At 44.2% G+C, this 23779-nt stretch overlaps 1 protein-coding gene across 4 annotated transcripts in view; it reads left to right on the plus strand.

Annotated features, from left to right (window-relative positions):
- CABCOCO1 (ciliary associated calcium binding coiled-coil 1) overlaps positions 1–23779 on the plus strand; it is a 165753-nt gene that overhangs the window by 37972 nt on the left and 104002 nt on the right. For all 4 annotated transcript variants that reach the window (XM_030204840.1, XM_030204837.1, XM_030204838.1 and 1 more), the window contains 2 exons: positions 1918–2087; positions 21928–22072. In XM_030204840.1, coding sequence (XP_030060700.1) covers positions 1918–2087; positions 21928–22072 — 315 coding nt within the window. The remainder of the gene's footprint in view (positions 1–1917; positions 2088–21927; positions 22073–23779) is intronic.

Consider the following 23779-nt stretch of genomic DNA (forward strand, 5'->3'; position numbering starts at 1 on the left):
CTATAATGCCTTTGCATTGCTCCATGGTGCAACCTCACCTAGAATACTGTGTTCAGTTCTGGTCCCCATATTAAAAAAAAAAAAAAAAAGATATAGCGGAATTAGAAAAGGTTCAAAGAAGAGTGACCAAATTGATAAAGGGAATAGAACTCCTCTTATGAGGAAAGGCTAAAGAGGTTAAGGCTCTTCAACTTTGAAAAGAGACAGCTGAGGGGAGATATGATTTAGGTCTACAAAACGAGTAGAAGAAAATCAGTTTTTACTCTTTCAAAAAGTACAATTACAAGGGGACACTCAGTCATTACATGGAAATACTTCTAAAACAAATAGGAGGAAATATTTTTCCCCTCAACGAATAGTTAAGCACTGGAACTCTGTGCCAGAAGATATAGTAACAGCAGTTAGCGTGTCTGGGTTTAAAACAGGTTTGGACAAGTTTCTGGAGAAAAAGTCCATAGTCTGCTATAGAGACTGCTTTCCCTGGGATTGATAGCATGGAATGTTGCTACTATTTGTGTTTCTGCCAAGTACTTGTGACCTGGATTGGCCACTGTTGGAAACAGGATACTGGGCTAGATGGACCATTGGTCTGACCCAGTATGGCTATTATGCTCTTAATAGAGGTGAGCTGTGCTTTTCTCATTTCTATGGTGTTTAGGATTCAGAAGGTGTAACAGATGATGTTTGGGCAGTGAATCAGCATGCTCTGTACACTCCCTGTGGTAGGCTCACAATTATAACATATAGGCAACTTTTCCATTGCCTGCTAAAATTGACCCATGGTCCCCCAAGTATTAATGAAAGAGCTCAGACTTTGCACAACAATTCTGCCTTTTCTGCCTTTTCAAAGATTCTTTGGCTATTTGCAGGGGGCCTGACCATTGTGGGATAGGTCTCTCAGTGATCACCCCAACCCTGAAAGATGGCCTGGCATTTGAGTACAGCACCTTTTTTTGCTAGAAAACATGCACTGCATGTAGAAGATGGTACTGAAAAGTATGGTGGAACCTCAGAATTTAGAAGTGAAATGCATGGACCTCAAGATAAAATTTTTTCTATTATCCTCAGGGCTTTTTTGTAGGTCCTTGAATGTAGAAGTTAGATAAATCTTTCATGCTAAATGATGTGTAATCACAGCATGTTCTCTACACCATATCGCAAAAATGAATCGATAACCCTTAAAGTCACCAAGCACAATATCAGGATTTACTATTGCATTGTATGAATTCTCTAATGATTCTCCTTGCAGGGGAACTCAATTCTAGTAACAGGTCACATGTGATTACATTCTTTTGCACCTAAAAAAATATGTTTTGACTGGTAAAAGAATTCAATAAGTCATCAATGAGTAGGAAGGACAATCATTTTTTGTGTAAAGCCATTATTTTTTGAGGTTAAATTTTATAAACCTTTCTTAGGGGAGACTACCCTTTCCTTTACCAAGCCCTTTGCAAACTGCTGGTATACAGAACTACTAGTCATGCTGTTTTGTTTTGGGCTGGTCTGATTAAATCTGTATTGATTTAAAAAAAAATCCCATTAATTAAGATCCTGAAAAAAATACATGACACATATTTTGGAGGAAATCAAGAAGGATTTATTTATGCATGAAATGCTTTGTTTCCAAATTGTAGTTGAGTAAAATGGGGGGGGGGGGGGGGGGGTGGAGGATATATATATGACTTGAGTGAAACTGTACAAAAAGAATATGCCAGAGATGAAGTTAGAATGCAGGAGTCAGGGGTTTAAATATTCTGCTCTGACTACTACACTTTTCCTTTTTCTCTGTAGTACAGATTTAACAGAAATTTGTATTTCACTGGCTCTGTGATTATATCTAGTCTGTGTGACACCTAAGAAAACTTTGTCAGTTTTATATTATAAACTTGTATTTTTGTAATTAATCTTTCACCACAGGCAATTAGAAGAGTTCCTGAATTTCAAACAATGTGAAACCAGTTTGATGGAATCCATTTTACTGGATTACTATGTGTCAGGATTCTGGTGGGCTAAAGAGATGAATTTCACCCTTCAGCAGATGTCTGATTTTATGGCCTTAATACGCTTAATGCTAGACAATCTTGAACGTAAGTATGTATATTAAGAGAGGTGTTTTCAAAAAAATCATCTAAATTCGATTGTGGATGTTTTGCTAGATCCTTCCAAAAATCGAGTGGTGAACGTAGCTATTTTCTAACCTGAAAAAGTCCATCTTTTCGGTTCAAAAATCATCTTTTTCCTAGACATTTTCTCTCGGATTCTATATATGACACCTAGGTTTGCGTGGAGATAAGCACGTAACTTATTTGGTGGAACAAGATAATCGTCATTTTTAACAGCACTTAAGCATTAACGAGCGCTAATTGGCATTAAGTATAATTTATGCACGGAAATTGCAAAGCGCACAGTTCAAAATAAACACGTGTTGCTGAAAATGGGCATGTTTATGGGCGTTTTGTGGGCTTTCCAAAATTTCCATGGGTAATTACAGAATATGGGTAAGTGCCTAAGTCTACATGCATGGATTTACACCAGGTTTTTATTGGTGTAAATGAACACTGCAGTATTGATAAGGAGCATTCTATGAGCAGTGCCTACATTTTATAGAATACACTTATTTTCGTGAGTTTTTTAGGTGCAATATTTAGAATCTAGCCCTTTGTGCTTAGTGTGTTTTTCTTTGGGACCATTTTGGAAAATAAAATGTCCAAGAGAAAAACACCCCATAACCAGCCATTGGGATGTTTGGGGGCCATCATTCTTAGTAGACCGGCCACACAGACATCCCAGCAGAGTAGTGGGGCACCCTAGGGGCACTGCAGTGGACTTCACATAAAAGGTCCCAGGTATACATCTTACCATAACACCCTTATATTGTTCGGTAAGCCCTCCAGGAGCAGAAAAATACCTACTGTACCTCACTGTATACCACTACAATAGCCCTCAAGTTTGCAGGTATCACCTATATGTAGGTGCAGTAGGTATTTAGTGTATTTTGAAGGGCTCACACATTCTACCATACGTGTACCAGTTAGAGTGGGCTATGAGCCTAAGTCCCCTTCTCTACAGTTCACTACACTGACCACTAGGCTACTCTTGGGACCTGTTTGCTGCTCTAATAGGAGTGGCCATCATATGTGAAGCTGTCATAGAGCCTGGTATGTATTGTCACTGTCATATCTTAGGGAGCTGGGAGGGGGGGATCAGTGACCACGGGGGGAGTAAGGGTCATTTGGTCATTTAGGGCATCTTTTGGTCACTTAGTTGTGATTGAAACAGGTATAATCAAAAAATCTAAATTTGACCCTAGACATTTTCATTTTGTTCCATTATTGCAGAAGACGTTATCTTTTGGGGCCGCCCATGCCCTGCCCAAAGCACACCCCCTTGAAATTTGGGCAAACTATGGAGCAAAACATCTAAAATCGGGATGTCAAAATTGCAACTTGGATGTTTTAAAGAGAAAAACATCCTCCTCCCATCTTGTGTTTGTTTTGAAAATGATCCCCTAAATGAACAATAATAATATTAATCCATATTGTTAAAGTATATAGGTTAAGGCTACAATAAAATATATTCAGTTTGATTTTAGAGAAGAAATATTTTCCTGTTGGGTAACAAGATAATGGAATGGACTGTCTAGTTTTGTTTTCTCCGAGGACAAGCAGGCTGCTTGTTCTCACTGATGGGGTGACGTCCACGGCAGCCCCTCCAATCGGAAACTTCACTAGCAAAGTCCTTTGCTAGCCCTCGTGCGCCCGCGCGCACCGCGCATGCGCGGCCGTCTTCCCGCCCGAAACCGGCTCGAGCCGGCCAGTCTTCTTTTGTCCGCACTCGGTACGGTCGTGTTTTCGCCGTGTCGAGCCCCGGAAAGTCGACCTCGCGCGTCCAATTTGTTTTGAACGTGTTTTTTCCTTCGGGAAAGCTTTGTCCTAGTCGGGAAGTGCTCCGGAAACCCCTCGCCGGGTTTCGTGTAAATCCTCCCCGTACTTCTAGTTTTTTTTTTTTGCCCCGGTAAGTTTTCTTTCGTCGTCGGGGTAGGCCTCTTTTCGGCCTCGGTCGAGAAATTTTTTCTCCCTCTAAATTTTGGTGCTCCGAATTTCGCCATTTCGGCTTTTGATTTCGCCGGCGTGATTTTTCCGCCCATGACATCGAAGCCTTCCAGCGGCTTCAAGAAGTGCACCCAGTGCGCCCGGGTTATCTCGCTCACTGATCGACACTCGTCGTGTCTTCAGTGTCTGGGGGCCGAGCACCGCCCTCAGAACTGTAGTCTGTGTTCCCTGCTTCAAAGGCGGACTCAGGTAGCGAGACTAGCCCAGTGGAACGTGTTGTTCTCGGGCTCTTCGTCGGCATCGGCACCGGGATCTTCGAGTGCATCGACGTCGTCAGCGTCCAGACCATCTTCCTCGGCCGCCCCTGCATCGAGTGCATCGAGGCATCGGGCCTCTGCATCGGCGCCGAGACATCGGATAGCTGCATCGACGTCGGTGGTACCAGGACCTCGTCTGCTGATGTCGTCGGACGGTGGTGCATCGGGTGGAGTGCAGGTGAGGGCTGTCCATTCCCCTGCTGGTGGCGGTGAGCCCTCGGGTGGGTCTCCTCCTGCCCCGAGGGCTCCTGCGGTACAGCCCCCCCGAGATCGACCTTCTTCAGTCTCGGCCCCGAGGAAGCGACGGGTGGATTCGACGTCCTCCTCGTCGGTGCCGGGGAGCTCCGGTGACATGCTTCGGAAGAAATCGAAGAAGCATCGACACCGGTCTCCCCCCCGTGTCGGCACCGAGAGCTCTGGGTCGCCGAGGGATTCGGCACCCAGCAGGCATCGGCACCGAGAGGACCGCTCACCCTCTGTTCAGGAGGTGTCGATGCGCTCCGCTCTGGACAGCCCGGAACAGCCTCCACGCCCGGAACAGGTTCTGACGTCGACGCCTGCATCGACCTCTCAGCCTTTCTCCGCAGCCACTCTAAACGAGAGCCTCCGGGCCGTTCTCCCAGAGATTCTGGGAGAGCTGTTGCGCCCTACCCCTCCGGTACCGGCGGTGCTTGCGCCTCCGGTACCGTCGAGCGTGGCGCCGGCTGGCCCATCGCCCAGGTTGAGGTCCCCGACGTCGGTACCGCGTGCGGTGCCGACCGCGGCCACCTCCCAGGAAGGCTCCCCGACTACGTCGGCGGAGGGAGCTTCGCCGATGCGGGCCAGGGAGTCTACCTCTCGACGCCCCCATCGTGGACGTGGCTCCACAGAGTCGAGCAGGGCGAGGTTGCAGACACAGGTCCGTGAACTTGTGTCTGACACCGAGGGTGAGGCCTCGTGGGAGGAAGAGGAAGATCCCAGATATTTCTCTGACGAGGAGTCTGAGGGTCTTCCGTCTGATCCCACTCCCTCTCCTGAGAGACAGCTTTCTCCTCCCGAGAGTCTGTCTTTTGCCTCCTTTGTCCGGGAGATGTCTACGGCCATCCCCTTCCCGGTGGTTGTGGAGGACGAGCCCAGGGCTGAAATGTTTGAGCTCCTGGACTATCCTTCTCCACCTAAGGAAGCGTCCACTGTTCCCTTGCACCATGTCCTGAAAAAGACATTGCTTGCGAACTGGACCAAGCCATTAAGTAATCCCCACATCCCCAAGAAGATTGAGTCCCAGTACCGGATCCATGGGGACCCAGAGCTGATGCGCACGCAGTTGCCTCATGATTCTGGAGTTGTGGATCTGGCCCTAAAGAAGGCTAAGAGTTCTAGGGAACATGCTTCGGCGCCCCCGGGCAAAGACGCTAGAACCTTAGACTCCTTTGGGAGGAAGGCCTACCATTCCTCTATGCTCGTGTCCAAGATCCAGTCTTACCAGCTCTACACGAGCATCCACATGCGGAACAATGTGCGGCAGTTGGCGGGCTTGGTTGATGCTCTTCCCCCTGAGCAAGCCAAGCCTTTTCAGGAGGTGGTCAGGCAGCTGAAGGCGTGCAGAAAATTCCTGGCCAGAGGAGTTTATGACACTTTTGATGTTGCGTCCAGGGCCGCTGCTCAAGGTGTGGTGATGCGCAGGCTCTCATGGCTGCGTGCCGCCGACATGGAGAATAGACTCCAGCAGCGGATTGCGGACTCGCCTTGCCGTGCGGACAACATTTTTGGCGAAAAAGTCGAACAGGTGGTAGAGTCTCTCCACCAGCGGGACACCGCATTCGACAAGTTCGCCCGCCGGCAGCCTTCAGCTTCTACCTCTACAGGTAGACGATTTTTCGGGGGAAGGAAGACTGTTCCCTATACTTCTGGCAAGCGTAGGTACAATCCTCCTTCCCGACAGCCTGTGGCCCAGGCTAAGCCCCAGCGCGCTCGCTCTCGTCAGCAGCGTGCGCCTCAGCAAGGCCCCGCGGCTCCCCAGCAAAAGCAAGGGGCGAGCTTTTGACTGGCTCCAGCAGAGCATAGCCGACATCCAAGTGTCCGTGCCGGGCGACCTGCCAGTCGGGGGGAGGTTGAAAGCTTTTCACCAAAGGTGGCCTCTCATAACCTCTGATCAGTGGGTTCTGCAAATAGTCCGGCAGGGATACACCCTCAATTTGGCCTCAAAACCTCCAAATTGTCCACCGGGAGCTCAATCTTACAGCTTCCAGCACAAGAAGGTACTTGCAGAGGAACTCTCCGCCCTTCTCAGCGCCAATGCGGTCGAGCCCGTGCCATCCGGGCAAGAAGGGCTGGGATTCTATTCCAGGTACTTCCTTGTGGAAAAGAAAACAGGGGGGATGCGTCCCATCCTAGACCTAAGGGCCCTGAACAAATATCTCGTAAAAGAGAAGTTCAGGATGCTTTCCCTGGGCACCCTTCTCCCCATGATTCAGCAAAACGATTGGCTATGCTCTCTGGACTTGAAGGATGCCTACACACACATCCCGATACTGCCAGCTCACAGACAGTATCTGCGATTTCAGCTGGGCACACGCCACTTCCAGTACTGTGTGCTACCCTTTGGGCTCGCCTCTGCGCCCAGGGTGTTCACAAAGTGCCTAGCTGTGGTAGCAGCGGCGCTTCGCAGGCTGGGGGTGCACGTGTTCCCATATCTCGACGATTGGCTGGTGAAGAACACATCCGAGGCAGGAGCCCTGCAGTCCATGCAGATGACTATTCGCCTCCTGGAGCTACTGGGGTTTGTGATAAATTACCCAAAGTCCCATCTTCTCCCAGTGCAGAAACTCGAATTCATCGGAGCCCTGCTGGATTCTCGGACGGCTCGCGCCTATCTCCCAGAGGCGAGGGCCAACAACTTGTTGTCCCTCGTCTCGCGGGTGCGAGCGTCCCAGCAGATCACAGCTCGGCAGATGTTGAGATTGCTGGGCCACATGGCCTCCACAGTTCATGTGACTCCCATGGCCCGCCTTCACATGAGATCTGCTCAATGGACCCTAGCCTCCCAGTGGTATCAGGCCGCTGGGGGTCTAGAGGACGTGATCCACCTGTCCACGAGTTTTCTCGAATCCCTGTATTGGTGGACGATTTGCTCCAATTTGACTCTGGGACGTCCCTTCCAAATTCCTCAGCCTCAAAAAGTGCTGACCACGGATGCGTCCCTCCTGGGATGGGGAGCTCATGTCGATGGGCTTCACACCCAAGGAAGGTGGTCCCTCCAAGAAAGCGATCTACAGATCAATCTTCTGGAGTTGCGAGCGATCTGGAACGCTCTGAAGGCTTTCAGAGATCGGCTGTCCCACCAAATTATCCAAATTCAGACAGACAATCAGGTTGCCATGTACTATGTCAACAAGCAGGGGGGCACCGGATCTCGCCCCCTGTGTCAGGAAGCCGTCAGCATGTGGCTCTGGGCTCGCCGTCAAGGCATGGTGCTCCAAGCCACATATCTGGCAGGCGTAAACAACAGTCTGGCCGACAGGTTGAGCAGGATTATGCAACCTCACGAGTGGTCACTCAATTCCCGTGTGATGCGGCAGATCTTCCAGGCGTGGGGCCCCCCCCTGGTGGATCTCTTCGCATCTCAAGTGAACCACAAGGTCCCTCAGTTCTGTTCCAGGCTTCAGGCCCACGGCAGACTGGCATCGGATGCCTTCCTCCTGGACTGGGGGGAGGGCCTGTTGTATGCTTATCCTCCCATTCCTCTGGTGGGGAAGACTTTGTTGAAACTCAAGCAAGACCGAGGCACCATGATTCTGATTGCTCCCTTTTGGCCGCGTCAGATCTGGTTCCCTCTTCTTCTGGAGTTATCCTCCGAAGAACCGTGGAGATTGGAGTGTTTTCCGACCCTCATCACGCAGGACGAAGGGGCTCTTCTGCATCCCAACCTCCAGTCCCTGGCTCTCACGGCCTGGATGTTGAGGGCGTAGACTTTGCCTCTTTGGGTCTGCCAGAGGGTGTCTCCCGCATCTTGCTTGCTTCCAGGAAAGATTCCACTAAGAGGAGTTACTTCTTCCTATGGAGGAGGTTTGCCGTCTGGTGTGACAGCCAGGCCCTAGATCCTCGTTCTTGTCCTACACAGACCCTGCTTGAATACCTTCTGCACTTGTCTGAGTCTGGTCTGAAGACCAACTCCGTAAGGGTTCACCTTAGTGCAATCAGTGCTTACCATTACCAAGTGGAAGGTAAGCCGATCTCAGGACAGCCTTTAGTTGTTCGCTTCATGAGAGGTTTGCTTTTGTCAAAGCCCCCTGTCAAGCCTCCTACAGTGTCATGGGATCTCAATGTCGTTCTCACCCAGCTGATGAAACCTCCTTTCGAGCCACTGAATTCCTGCCATCCGAAGTACTTGACCTGGAAGGTCATCTTCTTGGTGGCAGTTACCTCGGCTCGTAGAGTCAGTGAGCTTCAGGCCCTGGTAGCCCAGGCCCCTTACACCAAATTTCATCACAACAGAGTAGTCCTCCGCACTCACCCTAAGTTTCTGCCAAAGGTTGTGTCGGAGTTCCATCTGAACCAGTCAATTGTCTTGCCAACATTCTTTCCCCGTCCTCATTCCTGCCCTGCTGAACGTCAGCTGCACACATTGGACTGCAAGAGAGCATTGGCCTTCTATCTGGAGCGGACACAGCCCCACAGACAGTCCGCCCAATTGTTTGTTTCTTTTGATCCCAACAAGAGGGGAGTGGCTGTAGGGAAACGCACCATATCCAATTGGCTAGCGGATTGCATTTCCTTCACTTACGCCCAGGCTGGGCTGGCTCTTGAGGGTCATGTCACGGCTCATAATGTTAGAGCCATGGCTGCGTCGGTAGCCCACTTGAAGTCAGCCACCATGGAGGAAATTTGCAAAGCTGCGACGTGGTCATCTGTCCACACATTCACATCTCATTACTGCCTGCAGCAGGATACCCGACGTGACAGTCGGTTCGGGCAGTCAGTTCTTCAGAACCTGTTTGGGCTTTAGGATCCAACTCCACCCCCCGAGGGCCCTGTTTGTTCTGTTCCAGGCTACACTCTCAGTTAGTTGGTAAATTTTTTTAGGTCAATCTCAGTTATGTCCTCGCCGTTGCGAGGCCCAATTGACCAATGTTGTTGTTTTGAGTGAGCCTGGGGGCTAGGGATACCCCATCAGTGAGAACAAGCAGCCTGCTTGTCCTCGGAGAAAGCGAATGCTACATACCTGTAGAAGGTATTCTCCGAGGACAGCAGGCTGATTGTTCTCACAAACCCGCCCGCCTCCCCTTTGGAGTTGTGTCTTCCCTCGAAGTGTATTGTCTTGCTACATACTGGACTGGCCGGCTCGAGCCGGTTTCGGGCGGGAAGACGGCCGCGCATGCGCGGTGCGCGCGGGCGCGCGAGGGCTAGCAAAGGACTTTGCTAGTGAAGTTTCCGATTGGAGGGGCTGCCGTGGACGTCACCCCATCAGTGAGAACAATCAGCCTGCTGTCCTCGGAGAATACCTTCTACAGGTATGTAGCATTCGCTATATATGCAGCATCATCTGGCATATGTAAGGGAAAATACAGCAACTTGAAAAAGTCCTCACAAATTTGTATTAAAAAAAACAAAAACTTTTTAAACATGAAAGAACAGTTCAAAAATATTTAGAAATTAAGCATAATGACTTGATGATAGTAATGAGAGAAGTTATCAATGTGGGCCACTGTTAAGATGGGTAATTTCACCACAAGTCGTAATATTTTAGCACAGGGTCTCATTTCATAAAATGGGATTCTGTGCTAAAAATAGAACAATTTGTGGTAAAATAACCCATTGTAACTGTAGTTCACATTAATAACTTTTGCTGTAAGTCTTCATACTCTTTGACTCGGTATTCTTTTTGCAGCAATAGCAGCCATGAGTTGTCTAGGATAAGTTTCTACCAAATTTGCAGAGCAAGATGATGCAGATTTTCACCATTCTTGACAAAATAGCTCAAGCTCTTTCAAGTTGACTGGGGGATCATTTGTGGACTGCATCTTGCCATGGGTTTTCTAACAGATCCAGTTCTTGGCTTTGATTGATGCAGTCAAGGACATTCACTCTCTTCTTGTGGAGTCACTTTACTCTTGTTTGTGCCCACTGAAAGGTGATCTTCTCTCCACTTCCAGGTTAGTGGCAAACTGAAACAAGTTTTCTGTCGGTTTATGCCTGTGCTTTGTACCATCCATCTTTCTTTGTCTCTAGAAGTATCTCCCCAGTCCTGCTGCTGCAAAACATCCCCATAGCTTAATTCTGCTTCCACCATACTTTATTGTAGGAATGGTGTTAGAGTGATGTACTGCTTACTCCACACACATTGCATAGACCAGGAGGCACAACTTAGGCTGTCTTGTTGGGCAGACTGGAACTAAACAGGTGTTTATCTGCCACCATTTACTATGTTGCTATCAGGCTTATTTTCGAAAGTGATCACCGGCCTTCTTCCGACATAAATCGGGAGATGGCCGGCGCTCTCGCAAAAGCGGCGAAATCGCTATAATCAAAAGCGGCGTTTTGACAGTATCGTCGCTTTCCCGTTGCCGCGCCAGCGAAAGTTCAAGGGGGCGTGTCAGCAGCGAAGCGAAGGCAGGACATGGGCGGGTATGGGCGTGGCTACCAGATGGCCGGCTTTTGCGGATAATGGAAAAAAAGAAAGCGGCGTTAATCAGTATTTCGCCGGGTTTACTTGGTCCTTTAATTTTCACGACCAAGCCTCAAAAAGGTGCCCCAATTGACCAGATGACCACCGGAGGGAATGGGGGATGACCTCCTCACACACCCCCAGTGGTCACCAACCCCCTCCCACACTAAAAAAATAAAAATAAAACACTTTTTTGCCAGCCTCAAATATCATACCCAGCTCCCTGACAGCAGTATGCAGGTCCCTGGAGCAGTTTTTAATGGGTGCAGGTCACTTCAGGCAGGCCAGACCCAGGTCCATCCCCCCCTACCTGTTACACTTGTGGTGCTAATTGTTGAGCCCTTCAACCCCCCCCCCTCCCAAACCCACTGTACCCACATGTAGGTGCCCCTCTTTGCCCATAAGGGCTATGGTAATGGTGTAGAGTTGTGGGGAGTGGGTTTGGGGGGGATTTGGGGGGTAAGGGAGCTATGGACCTGGGAGCTAATTGTATATATTTTTTTAATTTTTAGAAGTGCCCCCTAGGGTACCCGGTTGGTGTCCTGGCATGTCAGGGGGACCAGTGCACTACAAATGCTGGCTCCTCCCATGACCAAATGCCTTGGATTTCGCCCGGTTTGAGATGGCCGGCATTTTTTTCCATTATCGCTGAAAAACAAAACCGGCAATCTCAAACCCGGCGAACTCTGGCATTTGGCCGGGCTAAGCCATATTATCGAAAAAAAAGATGGCCAGCTGTTGCACCGCCGCCAAAATAGATCGCCGTCATTTGATTATGCCCCTCCACGGGGCCATTTTACTAAGTTGCAGCAAAATGTGACCATAGCACGCGCCCTTGCATGAGTTTTTCCTACTTGCTAAGGCCATGTTTGCCGCAGCTGTAAAATGGTCAAGCGCTAATGTAGCCCATTAGCACACGGCTATTAAAATAATTATCACGTGAGTACCTAACACAGCTTAGTAAAAGAACCCCTATGTTACTAAGGGGCTCATTTTCAAAGCACTTAGACTTACAAAGTTCCATAGGTTACTATTGGCTCATTTTCAAAAGAGACGGACGTCCAAATCGGTATAATCGAAACCCGATTTAGGACATCTCCAAATGCACTCCGTCACAAGGATTGCCAAAGTTCAAGGGGGTGTAGCGAAGGTGGGACTTGGGCGTGCCTAACACTTAGACGTCCTTGACCCATAATCGAAAAAATACAAGGACGTCTCTGACGAACACTTGGACATTTTCACCCGGACCTGTTTTTCTTAACGACTTAAGTCACAAAAATGTGCCTGAAATGACCAGATGACCACCGGAGGGAATCGGGGATGACCTCCCGTTACTCCCCCAGTGGTCACCCTCAAAAAAACATCTTTCAAAATATTGATGTGCCAGCCTCAGATGTCATACTCAGGTCCATGACAGTTCATGCAGGTCCCTGGAGCAGTTTTAGTGGGTGCAGTGCACTTCAGGCAGGCAGACCCAGGCCCATCCCCCCTACCTGTTACGTTTGTGGTGGTAAATGTGAGCCCTCCAAAACCCACCAGAAACCCACTGTACCCACATCTAGGTGCCCCCCTTCACCTGTAAGGGCTATGGTAGTGGTGTACAGCAGTGTTGCCAGGTGGGCGGTTTTCCCGCCCAATTGGGCGGTTTTCCGCGACCCGCCGCGGGAAATTTTTGCCCGCGGCGGGTCGCGGTTTTTTGGGCTTCTTTTTTTTCTTTTCCGCGGTTTTTCGGGCGGTTTTTTCCGGCCGCGGGGGCGGGGTTAGTTAGATTGTAAGCTCTTTGAGCAGGGACTGTCCTTTATGTTAAATTGTACAGCGCTGCGTAACCCTAGTAGCGCTTTAGAAATGTTAAATAGTAGTAGTAGTAGTAGTTAGTGACGTTTTGGGCGGAGTTAGTGATGTTTTGGGCGGGGCCGATTACGTGGGAGGCGGGGCCGATGACGGGGGAGGCGGGGCCGGTGACGGCGGGGGCGGGGTTGATGACGCGGGGGTGGGGTGTCAGGGGCGGGGTTTGAGTTTGGGCGGGTTTTGGGCTGTTTTTACGCTGGATTGGGTGGGAAAAAAATTTTCCACCTGGCAACACTGGTGTACAGTTGTGGGTAGTGGGTTTTTTGGGGGGGTTGGGGGGCTCAGCAAACAATGTAAGGGAGCTATGTATCTGGGAGCTTTTTATGAAGTCCACTGCAGTGCCCCCTAGGGTGCCCGGTAGGTGTCCTATCATGTCAGGGGGACCAGTGCACTACAAATGCTGGCTCCTCCCACGACCAAATGGCTTGCATTTGGCCGTTTTTGACATGAATGTCTTTGGTTTTGAAAATCCGCTGAAAGTCAGAAATGTTCATGTCTAGGGATGACCAAATCTAGGGACATCCAAATTTAAGGATTTGGACGTCTCTAACGGTATTTTTGAGACAAAAGGTGGACGCACATCTTTTTTCAAAAATACAGGTTTCCTCGCCCCTGGATTTCGCCGTTTTGCAATGACGTCCCATTCGAAAATGCCCCTCCAGGTAACTCTGTAAGTCCAAGTGCTTTGAAAATATGCCTCCATATCATGGACATTACTTTGAAGGCTTTTGTGTAATGATGGACAATTATTTGAGAACTATGGATGAGAACATTTTGGAGAAATGAAAATAGATCTTGATTGTTTTTTTATGGAAAAATAATGCATATGGAAGGGTGAAGAGCAATATTAGATGTTACTATAGTTCCAGAGTTGGGGGAACCCACATGAAGGTTGAAAGTGAGAATGTGGAATGAATGATTGGTAAGAATGACGTGGAGTGAGGGGTTAATATTATTTTGATGTTAGAAAAGGTTTTATTTTACTTTGTAATTAAAAGTTTTCAGTAAAGAAGTTTTTGAAATTTTCTAATCAATGTGAGGTAGTTACTAGATAGGTGATATTTGTTATTGTAACTAGAGTGGAAGAGGATACTTAAATAGTGATTTGTATAATAGAAATTATTAGGGACAAAAACAAAATTTGATTCTAATTCCTATGGGGACAGGGAAATACCTAGTATACCTGAATGTAGCTCACCTATAGCTACTACTGAGAAAGATGCCAACTAAATCCAGAAAAAATATAGTCAAGCCACTTTTGGTGCTTAATTGGCACATGTCTATGCACAAACTCAAAGAATTGCCTTTCACATGCCTGAAGAAATTGTGTTTACTTTTTTTAAGGAAACTGGAATCAGAGTTATTAGTTGTATGTTTAGGATCAATAAAATATATAAACAACTATGTGTACATGCTACGTTTATTTCAACTTTTAAACTTGGCCCATGCGATTAATCACGCGATTAAAAAACTTTTTTGCACTTACTCGTGCAGTTACAATTTTTTATCAACGAACAGCCCTAGTAATTAGCAAACATACAACTGCATTTGTTTTGGTCTGCATATATAGATTTATTACAAATAAATGTTTCATTCCCTGCTTTAACACCCCAGATTTTATTATATTTGTATTTTAGTTGATAAATGGAATTGAGAGTATCACTATTTGGAGTATTAATATACTGTTGCTCTAACGATTTAATATTTTGTTTTAATTCAGTTAATAGTTTGTGTCTCTTTATTCTGATGAGCAGCTAAAGCAATGAATTCACCTCAGATTGCTACTTTGAAAGCTTGCCAAAGGGTGATGGCTAATTTCTGAGGTTTGATTCCAGGAGAAAAAATTGGAAATAGATTTCTGTATTCTTTTTTTTTTTTTTTTTGGAATCAACATCTGTTAACAGTTGACAGTGAAGTCTCCAAAAAGGCCATTTGGTTGGATTAGGCGAGTTGAGTTGAATATTGATTGAAATTATGTAATCTGATATAGCGATAGGTTCAATTATAGCAGAGATGATGTTTTCTAACAGACTATTTGAAGTCAAAATGCTATTTGTGTATGACTCTGGCGTGGAGAAGAAAGTGTAGTCTTTGGAATCAGGGTGGAATTGTCTCCAGGGATCTGTTAGGTAGTAATTTTCAGTTATTGAATGAAGAGCAGTATGGGCTTTGGGAGTATGGTATACAGCTTTAGACTGTCTAGCCAGACATTTAATAGCATGTTGAGATCACCTACCAAGATAATGAGGACTGGGGCACTTTTCTGCTAACTTTTCTGACAGCATATGAAAAAAAGAAGGGTCATGTTTGTTTGGGGCATATATGTTCAATAAAAACATTTCACAATTATTTATGACCACATTAATTAAGAGCCATCTACTTTCATTATCTTTAATTTCTTGTTTGATTTGAATATTAAATTCTTTACTGAAAAGGATGGCACCACCACCTTCCTTCCTTCCTAAGTGCTAGGGAATGACATGATTCTCGTATCCAGTTGGTATTTTTTTTCTTTAGGGATTAATGTCTGGGAGGTGTGTCTTTTGTAGAAATACTATTTCAGCATTCAGTTTTTGGAGTGCTAGCATTATTTTTTTTCTTTTAATGGGATGCCTTAGTTTATGGAGATTACAGGATAAAATCTTGGTATTTATTATTTGTAAACTAGCCATTTTCTGGTTGGGTTATAACCTTAAACCTCATTTTTTGATATGTGATATAGCACAATTTCTCAAGCATAAATGCTTTGATTTCAAATACACCAATTAACTCAGACTTCAGAAGAACTAGTTATATCTTACACTCAGCCCTAACAACTTAAAGATGGATATAGAGAAAAACAAGGGTAAACCCATGAACAGAGAACACCTTCCAAGTAATCTGTAGGTAATTCTGCAACATTCAATATAGAAAAAACAATTGTATAAATTGAATACATTTGGCACACCATTTTTATCATAACATAGAAGATTACGGAATCTAAAAATAAAGCTGATTTAATGTAGAACATCTAAATGAAAAACCTTTGGAGAAGATGAAGCCATATAGGACAAGAATCAAGATCATCAGCTAGCCACACCTTCTGTGGCTCTTTTATTAAGAAAGGTTTGTAAAGCATCTGGAAACTCAAAAAAGCAAGTGGTACTATTTATAGTGATTGCTATCCTCACTGAATATTGGAGATAGTATCTCATGCCCAAATCTTTCAGTCTTAGTCTTATCTGAAGGGATTCCTCTTATGCACTGTCAAGTTTGATAGGTCCTAGACAATATCAGTTCTTTTGGCTTCATAAATAATAGAAGGAATTTATCTCACTGTTGTGAGGATAAGTAATGCTTGCCTGTATCGGAGCATTTTTGCGATGATCGGGCAAGGGTCTTTTGCACTTGGTTTTATTTTTCCCATGGAGTGGTGAGCCCGTTCAGATTTCAGTGCGGTTCCAGGAGGCAGATGAAAAATTAAGGGTAGTCATGAACTTAAAAATTTAGTAATGTCAGTGCCTTCTGCATGTTCTAGTAGAAGCAGTTTATCTGATGAGTTTTTCAGATGTCGTTCAAGGGACATTTGCTCCAATTTTCTTTCAATAGCATCTAATCTGACTTGAATTCAGTCAGTGAGGACTTCAGCATGGCTAGGTCATTTTTAAGGCCACGTTGGTTTCAAAGCACTTTATCATTAGCTCCTGTAGAGCCTTTAATTTGTCCATCAAGGCTTCTGAGGAAGTTGTGCCAGGTTTGTTCAGTGCCATTTTCTCAGGGGATGGTGGATCACATTTGGATCTTTTAACATCCGTAGATGGAGACATGCTGGCATCTTGTTTGTGCTTTTTATTAGAAGACATCTTCATAGATTCACAAGTGAGTGGAGGAGTGGCCTTGTGATTAGAGCACTGGTCTTGCAATCCAGAGGTGGCTGGTTCAAATCCCACTGCTGCTCCTTGTGATCTTGAACAAGTCACTTAACCCTCCATTGCCTCAGGTACAAACTTAGATTGTGAGCCCTTCTGGGACAGAGAAATATCCAGAGTACCTGAATGTAACTCACCTTGAGCTACTACTGAAAAGGATGTGAGCAAAATCTAAATAAATAAGTAAGTAAATAAATAAGTAGAATCCGCTTGTAAAAATTGAGCCCAAAGACACTAGATAATGAATATTTAGAATCCTAGGAGGGAGCTCTCAGCTTGTCCGTCCATCTTGCCTGAGGTCCTCTATCTCCCCAATTTAGTTTTATTTTAAAGTGTTATATACACGTACATGCAGGATGAAACAGTCCAATGCCTGTGTTAACTGCCTTCATAGACTCCTATAATGCAAGGAATTGTTTGCATTGTTGAACGGTATTGCTATGCAAGTCCCGAAACAAAATGTGTGCTCACAGTTAAGCACATTTGTAAAATTTCTTCCACTTGTTTGTAACACAAGACCCATATGACAGAGGGTTTTGGGAATCCTTTTTTTTTCGTGGGCCATTCACTGGCACATGGTTGGCTCGATCCGAGTCAGTGCTTCTTGAAAGTTATATCCAACAATTGTGTGATAGCTGTTTAAGAAATGCAGTTGGATAGGTTTTCTCTGACCCCTCTGGGACTCCAAGGATTCTGAGATTATTCCTAGATAATTTATTTAGACCTTCCAAATCTCTCTAATATTTGTTTTTGGGGTTTTTTTTCTTTTTAAAATTGAGTCATGTGCCCGATCAGAATCAACCTCCTTCTACAATGTTTTCTAGCAGTAACAATTATGCAGTTTTTGGATTTAAGAAGAATAATTTCATTTGCATTCTTGTCAGCCCAATCAAATATTAGAAATAAATTATTCATAAGCGGTTGAGACTATGAGACAGACATAAATGGATACATCTATGTATATCTCACACACACAGGTACAGACACACATTCACACACAGGAACTGAAAATATGCTTTCCTCACTACATACCCTCCTCCCTCTATATATTTATCACAGGAAAGTGTTTTTTTTTTGTGATTCTTTATCATTTTACTTAATTACATTCACATTTATCACATAAATGTACGGAAAAACAGAAATTAATATAAAGGAAAAAGAAAACATTTTCTCTCATCAATATATATTATATAATTGTCCACAATTGGGAGATCCAAGATCAGGAAAACAATCTCAAAGAAAATAAGAAAAACTCAAAATGGTTAATCTTACAATTCACATTTTCTGAGGGAGGAAGGTTAATTGGTAATTGCAGCCGGTACAGTGGTAACTAAAGGAAGTTGCTGCAGAGGGTTCTTCATCTGTTCTTTCAACTCCACAAACTCTTGTAATTTCTTAGGTTCAACAAATAAGTAATAAGGAAATAAAACACTTACAAGGGAATCGCACTAGGAAGGTCCCACCTAGGGCAATGATTCCTGACTTAAAAGCCAAGAATTCACGCCTCCTAGTCTGCGATTCCCTTGATATGTCAGGAAATATATTCATCTTTGAACCCAAAAAACTATCAGCCGTGTGTCGGAAATACAATTTCAAAACATTGTTCCTATCTAAATCAAAGGCAAAAGTCACTAATAATATAACTCTATCTGTAATTTCTGAATTTTCCAAAATGTCAGTTAAGTTCACATCTCTTTTCTCTGATAAAGAAAATTTTAAGGGAAATATAAATCACTTTAGACATCAGAGAGTGGCTATCAGAAGGTATTTGCAAAATATCAGAGAAATATTTCTTCAACAGTTCAGTAGCTGATATAGGATGTTATAGGAAAATATATCATTCTCAAGTTATTTTTCCTTAATTGGTTCTCCAGAAATTCCAATTTTTACAAGAAACATGACTGTCCTTCGTTACCAAATTAACTGATTTTCGTAGAGAAACCATTTCCGTAGTCAAAGTCTCTATTTTTATGGACTTCCACTTTGTTAGATAAGTATTAATATAAATTCTTTAACTCGCATGTTTATTCCTGAAAATTTTTAAACATCTGAAGAACAGAGTTATTCACACTCTGCAGCACTTCCCATAGTACATCCATTGTGACATTATTGGTTTCACCAGATCCAATTTCTCCACAGAAACCGCTCCAGGTATCTTCGGGGGGAAGAGCTCACTCTCCAATCCCCCAGTTGGTTTATTATCCGGAGTCGATGCTGTGCCAGGACCTCCTCGGGTTGCGTGAAAATCCTAACCCACTTCGTGCGTTTCCACTGTCGACATCCATAGCGAAGCATTACTGTTTCCGGGTCTTGGAGGGGTCGTGCCAGCAGGGGGTCTCAAAGTCACTCCCTCTCCACTGAGATTCGGTGATAAAGCCTTGTGTTCCCCGAAGCAGGAACCGATATCTCCGACATTATGACCCCGAATCTCTCCAAAGTAGGCTGAGAAGTGGTGGGAACCCCAGCCGTGTTCGAGGAGGACAACACCACGGCTTTGCCTTTTCTCTTCCCCATTCTCTGGGGAGCGCGCCTACTTCAGGTATTCTGGTGTAAAACGGGAACTCAACTAACGTACGTCCCTCCCTCCCACCCTCGACGCCATCTTGGATCCTCCAGTTTGGGACACTCTTTGTCTGGTTTCTCCTCAGAGGCCTGTCTGATATGGGTAACCCTTCAGCATAGCCCTCTGAGTCATTGAAACACGGAAGCCCCTCTACCCCTACAAGGTGGTGTCCCTTCGGAGGGGTCTAATATTTGTATATGCTTTTCATTTTTGCATATTCAACCCATCTCACTGTCCAGCCCATTGTTGTGGGTTTCCAAAGATATAATTCTAAAGCAGAACGCTATCTACTCCTCTTTCATTCCATTTAACTCTTATTTGATTTTGCTGGTCAAATCCTGTGTACCTTTCAGCTTCTCTTTCAACAACAAAGGCACTGCCATAATAGCATGCAGAGAAGGCTCTCCCATTTTCACCACCATTTTGATACAGGATGGAGAATCTATATTTGTTCTCTGTCTCATGGGAGACCATCGCTGTTGGTTCAGATTTGCTCATGGGGTTTCTAACTGTTTCTCAGGTTCATTGAGCTATCCTGCAGCAAATTCATTAGATAGGGAAAATTTGATAATTGAAATGAGCTTCTTCCCAAAATTTTTCTAGCTAGTGGCCACCTTGTCTTTCGCTCACAGGCAACTCCTCTTGCACTGCAAATCACTGCATTCTAAAATTGGCATTTAAATATAAGTTACACGTAGAAGTGCCACAAAAGGCTTTTAAAATTATTTTAATATTTCATATTTCCTTTTTAATTATGTAATAATATTTTGAGGACTTTACTTTGTGAAGTGGAGCATTCCTTGGAATAAGTTTCTCATGAGTGTCATCAGTTTTTGAATCACTGTTGCGTGTTGTTAACCACAGATGATATGGAAGTCATTTTAGAAGCATCTAGACAAGTAAATGGCAGCATTTACAAACCTAGATTGCATGCACATGCAGTAGTGATTTTAGAAATCCACTGTTTGCACATGCAGAACCTGGAATGCAGAGATTCCTAGGAATATAGCTTATGTATGGTTTGGGCGTGACTAAGAAATAACATGGATTTCCCATTTTATAATGGGAAGCCATGTCTAAATAAATGTTTTCTATGCTGACAGAACCCCCCCCCCCCCTTACCTGACACTCCCCGATACAAATAAAGCTTCCCCAGACCTCTCTACACCCCCTCCAAGAGCAATAAATGACATCCAACCTCCTCACTTCAATATAAATTAGGGTCCTCCAGAACACCCTTCTCACCCCAAAAGTACAGTAAATTACCTGTGGATTCCACCTTCTGATTCCCCCCCCCCTTCCATGTCCTTACAGTTGCCTTTTCTTGATGGTCTAATGGGGAATAGGAAGACATCCAGAGGACAGGTTCAAAAATAGCACCTCTCAACCCCTAATGGTAGTACCAGCAGCTATTAGTAATATTGCCAGACTGCCATTAGGGGTTGAGAAATACCATTTTGAACCTGGATACAGTAGGTGTGTTTGGGAATCATTCCTGCTCCTCACTAGACCACCAGGAAAATCCTCAGTAAGATCTGGGGAGTATTTGGGGTGTGTGAGAGGGATATCTAGAGTTTCCTTCTTTGTGTTGGAGGGTGGGAGTTGAGAGGTCATTTATTGTAGTTGGGGTTGGGAGTTTTTCAGGTCTCAGGGATGGGGAGGGGGGATCTGGAGGCCATTTATTGCTGAGAAGTCTTTATTTGTGTGTAGGGTAAGAGGGAGACAATATCCATATCACTGTTCCAGAACAGATAATGGGTCCATTTTGGGGCCCACTATCATGTTGTTAGACTAAAACCTTCTGTGTGCCTTCCTGTAGTAACTAAGGCTTGCAGGCATCGGTAGACAGTGTTTTTCACATTTATATTTTATAAAATCACTACTCTTGGACATGGTGGAAAATGAACATGCACTCCCCCACATCCATTGTAAAATCCTAGAAGGACAATTAAGAGGGAATTGTGTATGGCTGACCTGGATGTCTCAATTTCTCCTTTGATGTCTTATGTAAAATGAGCTTTCGTATGTAACAGCTGTTTACTGTGTGTGATATTAATGGATGAAATTGGCATATAAAATCAAAATATTTATAATTTTAAGCAAATGATACTTTAAATATTCTGAGAAGTACTGGTGAGCCATTGATTTTGTTACATTAGAATTTAATATACTTTATTTTCTGTCAACAACAAAAATGTAACAGTTCAACATTTATTTAGGTTCTTATTTTTTCATCCTTATTTAGTACGTGCAATTGACCTGTAGCTGCAATGCCTCTTTTCAGATTAGTGTGTCTTTCACATCTAATTTTCACATTGAGTTTTATTTTAAAACAAATTAAAATGTGTTTGTTCATTACTTATTCTTAAAAGTGACAGTGATTACAAATGGATCTGTGACTGAAAATTAAAATCAACAATAAAATGATTGCCAGTGAATTATAGTTCTACATGTGTTCAGCTGTCTTATTTAGAAATGTTGTTTACAATGTCTTGCCTACACAAGTTTTTGACATTTAACCAGCCAAAAAATATTGTGCCAAGAAAACATTGCTTACAATCATGTTTTATTTTCATTCTGCTGGTTTGCATTGCAGATGAACAAATGTCATTGGAAGATAATATACAAGAACTTTGGGATTCATTGGTTGGAGAAGAACAGTCTTATTCGGAAATTAGCAGTGGCCTAGCTGTCTTCAACGTTGACCAGACTAAGGCCATAATCGACTACTTAAAGACCAGGTATTTCTCTTTCGTTTCTAATTTAAGTCCTATTGCATTTCCCACTGTTCAGCATTGCAAAATGTCAAGCAATCTATATTCAAATCAATGTGTTCCAGTTCTGAATATTTAAACTCTATTCAAAATACAAAAGCATGAACATGAGTAATCTGACATTTTCATTGCAACGAAAGAAGGGAACGTATAAATTGCAACTCATTAATCACTCATACTACTAAGTAACTTCTTATATTCATTCAGTGAGTCACTGCATTTCCTTTAGTCCATTGCCTTCAATAACTCCTTACCTCAACAAATAAATCAGAAAGTAATGACTATTTCAGTTATTTGTATTGTGTAGCTTTTAGAACATCTTTGAACTAAGATAGTTTTGATAAAGCAGTAATCTTCCCAAGATACAATTAAACAGGTAGAGGGGCCCTTTTCCTAAGTGTAGTTAAGTTTTTGTACTTACCCTGTGTTTAATAGCAAATATTAAGGCATGGTTTGTGCAAAGTCTGTGCGGTTATTGTTGGGGTGTGCCCAGCATGTCCTCTGCAGTTACCTCACTGAAGTGTTCTTTACCACATGTTAATGGTGTTTGCAATTTTTGCAGAAGTATTTAATGCTTGTTAAGGAGACAGTAAGTGCACTTGCGGTAACTTCACAAGTGAAAGCATGCGTTAAATACCCTGCACTAACTATGCATCTCATACCCATTCTGCACCCTCCAATATAGCATGAAGTTAACATGCAAATTAGCATGTGCTGTCGTGCCACTGCAGGAACAGTTACTACACTGTGTGATAACAGCATACATGTTACCTGCTTAATGCACTTTGGTAGGAAGGTCTCAGAGTTATTCCCAACTAATTTAGGTTTATTTTAAATATTTTAGGTTGAATATTGCACTAGAAGTGTGTATGTGTAAGAGTAATAAACTGAGTATGTTGGTCAGTAGTTCCAGGGAGATAAGTGGAGTAGGAGCAGCGGATCTCAGCAGCTCTGGGACTTTCACAGGGGAAAGGTGAAGGAGGAGAACAAAGAAATGGACTGCCTGCCCTATGAAAAGCTGACACCCTAGTAGTAATAATATGAGACTACTGTTAGGGGTCATTAGCGCCATTTTATAACTTGAGCCAGATGTGATGGGAGTAGAAGGGGACTGCTAATGCGCCAAATACCTAGATAGAGTCTGAAACTGAAACCACCACTGAAACCAGACACTTGGTTTCGGCTGGAACCAAAAGCAGAGACCATAGTCTAGTTGTGTGAATGTGAACCACTGAAGAGATGAACAAATTTATTAAGCAATGCTAGAATACTTATCTGCAATTTGCATATGTACTTCAGTATGGTCAATAATTAAGTTCGAGCAAACAAACACTGTAAACCAAAACCAAGTTTTTCTATATTCTTGTTAAGCAAACTGGGGACTGGGGGGGGGGGGGGGGGGGGGGGGGGGCTGGAGAAAGGTGGTCAGTGTCTGTGTCATGGGGTAGAGGGCTAGGAAAAGGTGGTTGGGGGATGCATTCACCTGGGAGGAGATACCATCCCGTATAATTGGGGAATTCTGCACAAGGTAATTACAAATATATTATGCAGAACTTTGCAGAATTTTCAAATATTGTATGTAAAATTGTGAATATTTTTGTGCAGAATTCCCCAGAAGTAAACACTATCTTCCTTTGTTGTCTTAACACTGATTTGATTCCAGTGTCTCTTTTC

The sequence above is a fragment of the Microcaecilia unicolor genome, chromosome 5 (genome assembly GCF_901765095.1).
Source record: "Microcaecilia unicolor chromosome 5, aMicUni1.1, whole genome shotgun sequence".
Classification (NCBI taxonomy): domain Eukaryota; kingdom Metazoa; phylum Chordata; class Amphibia; order Gymnophiona; family Siphonopidae; genus Microcaecilia; species Microcaecilia unicolor.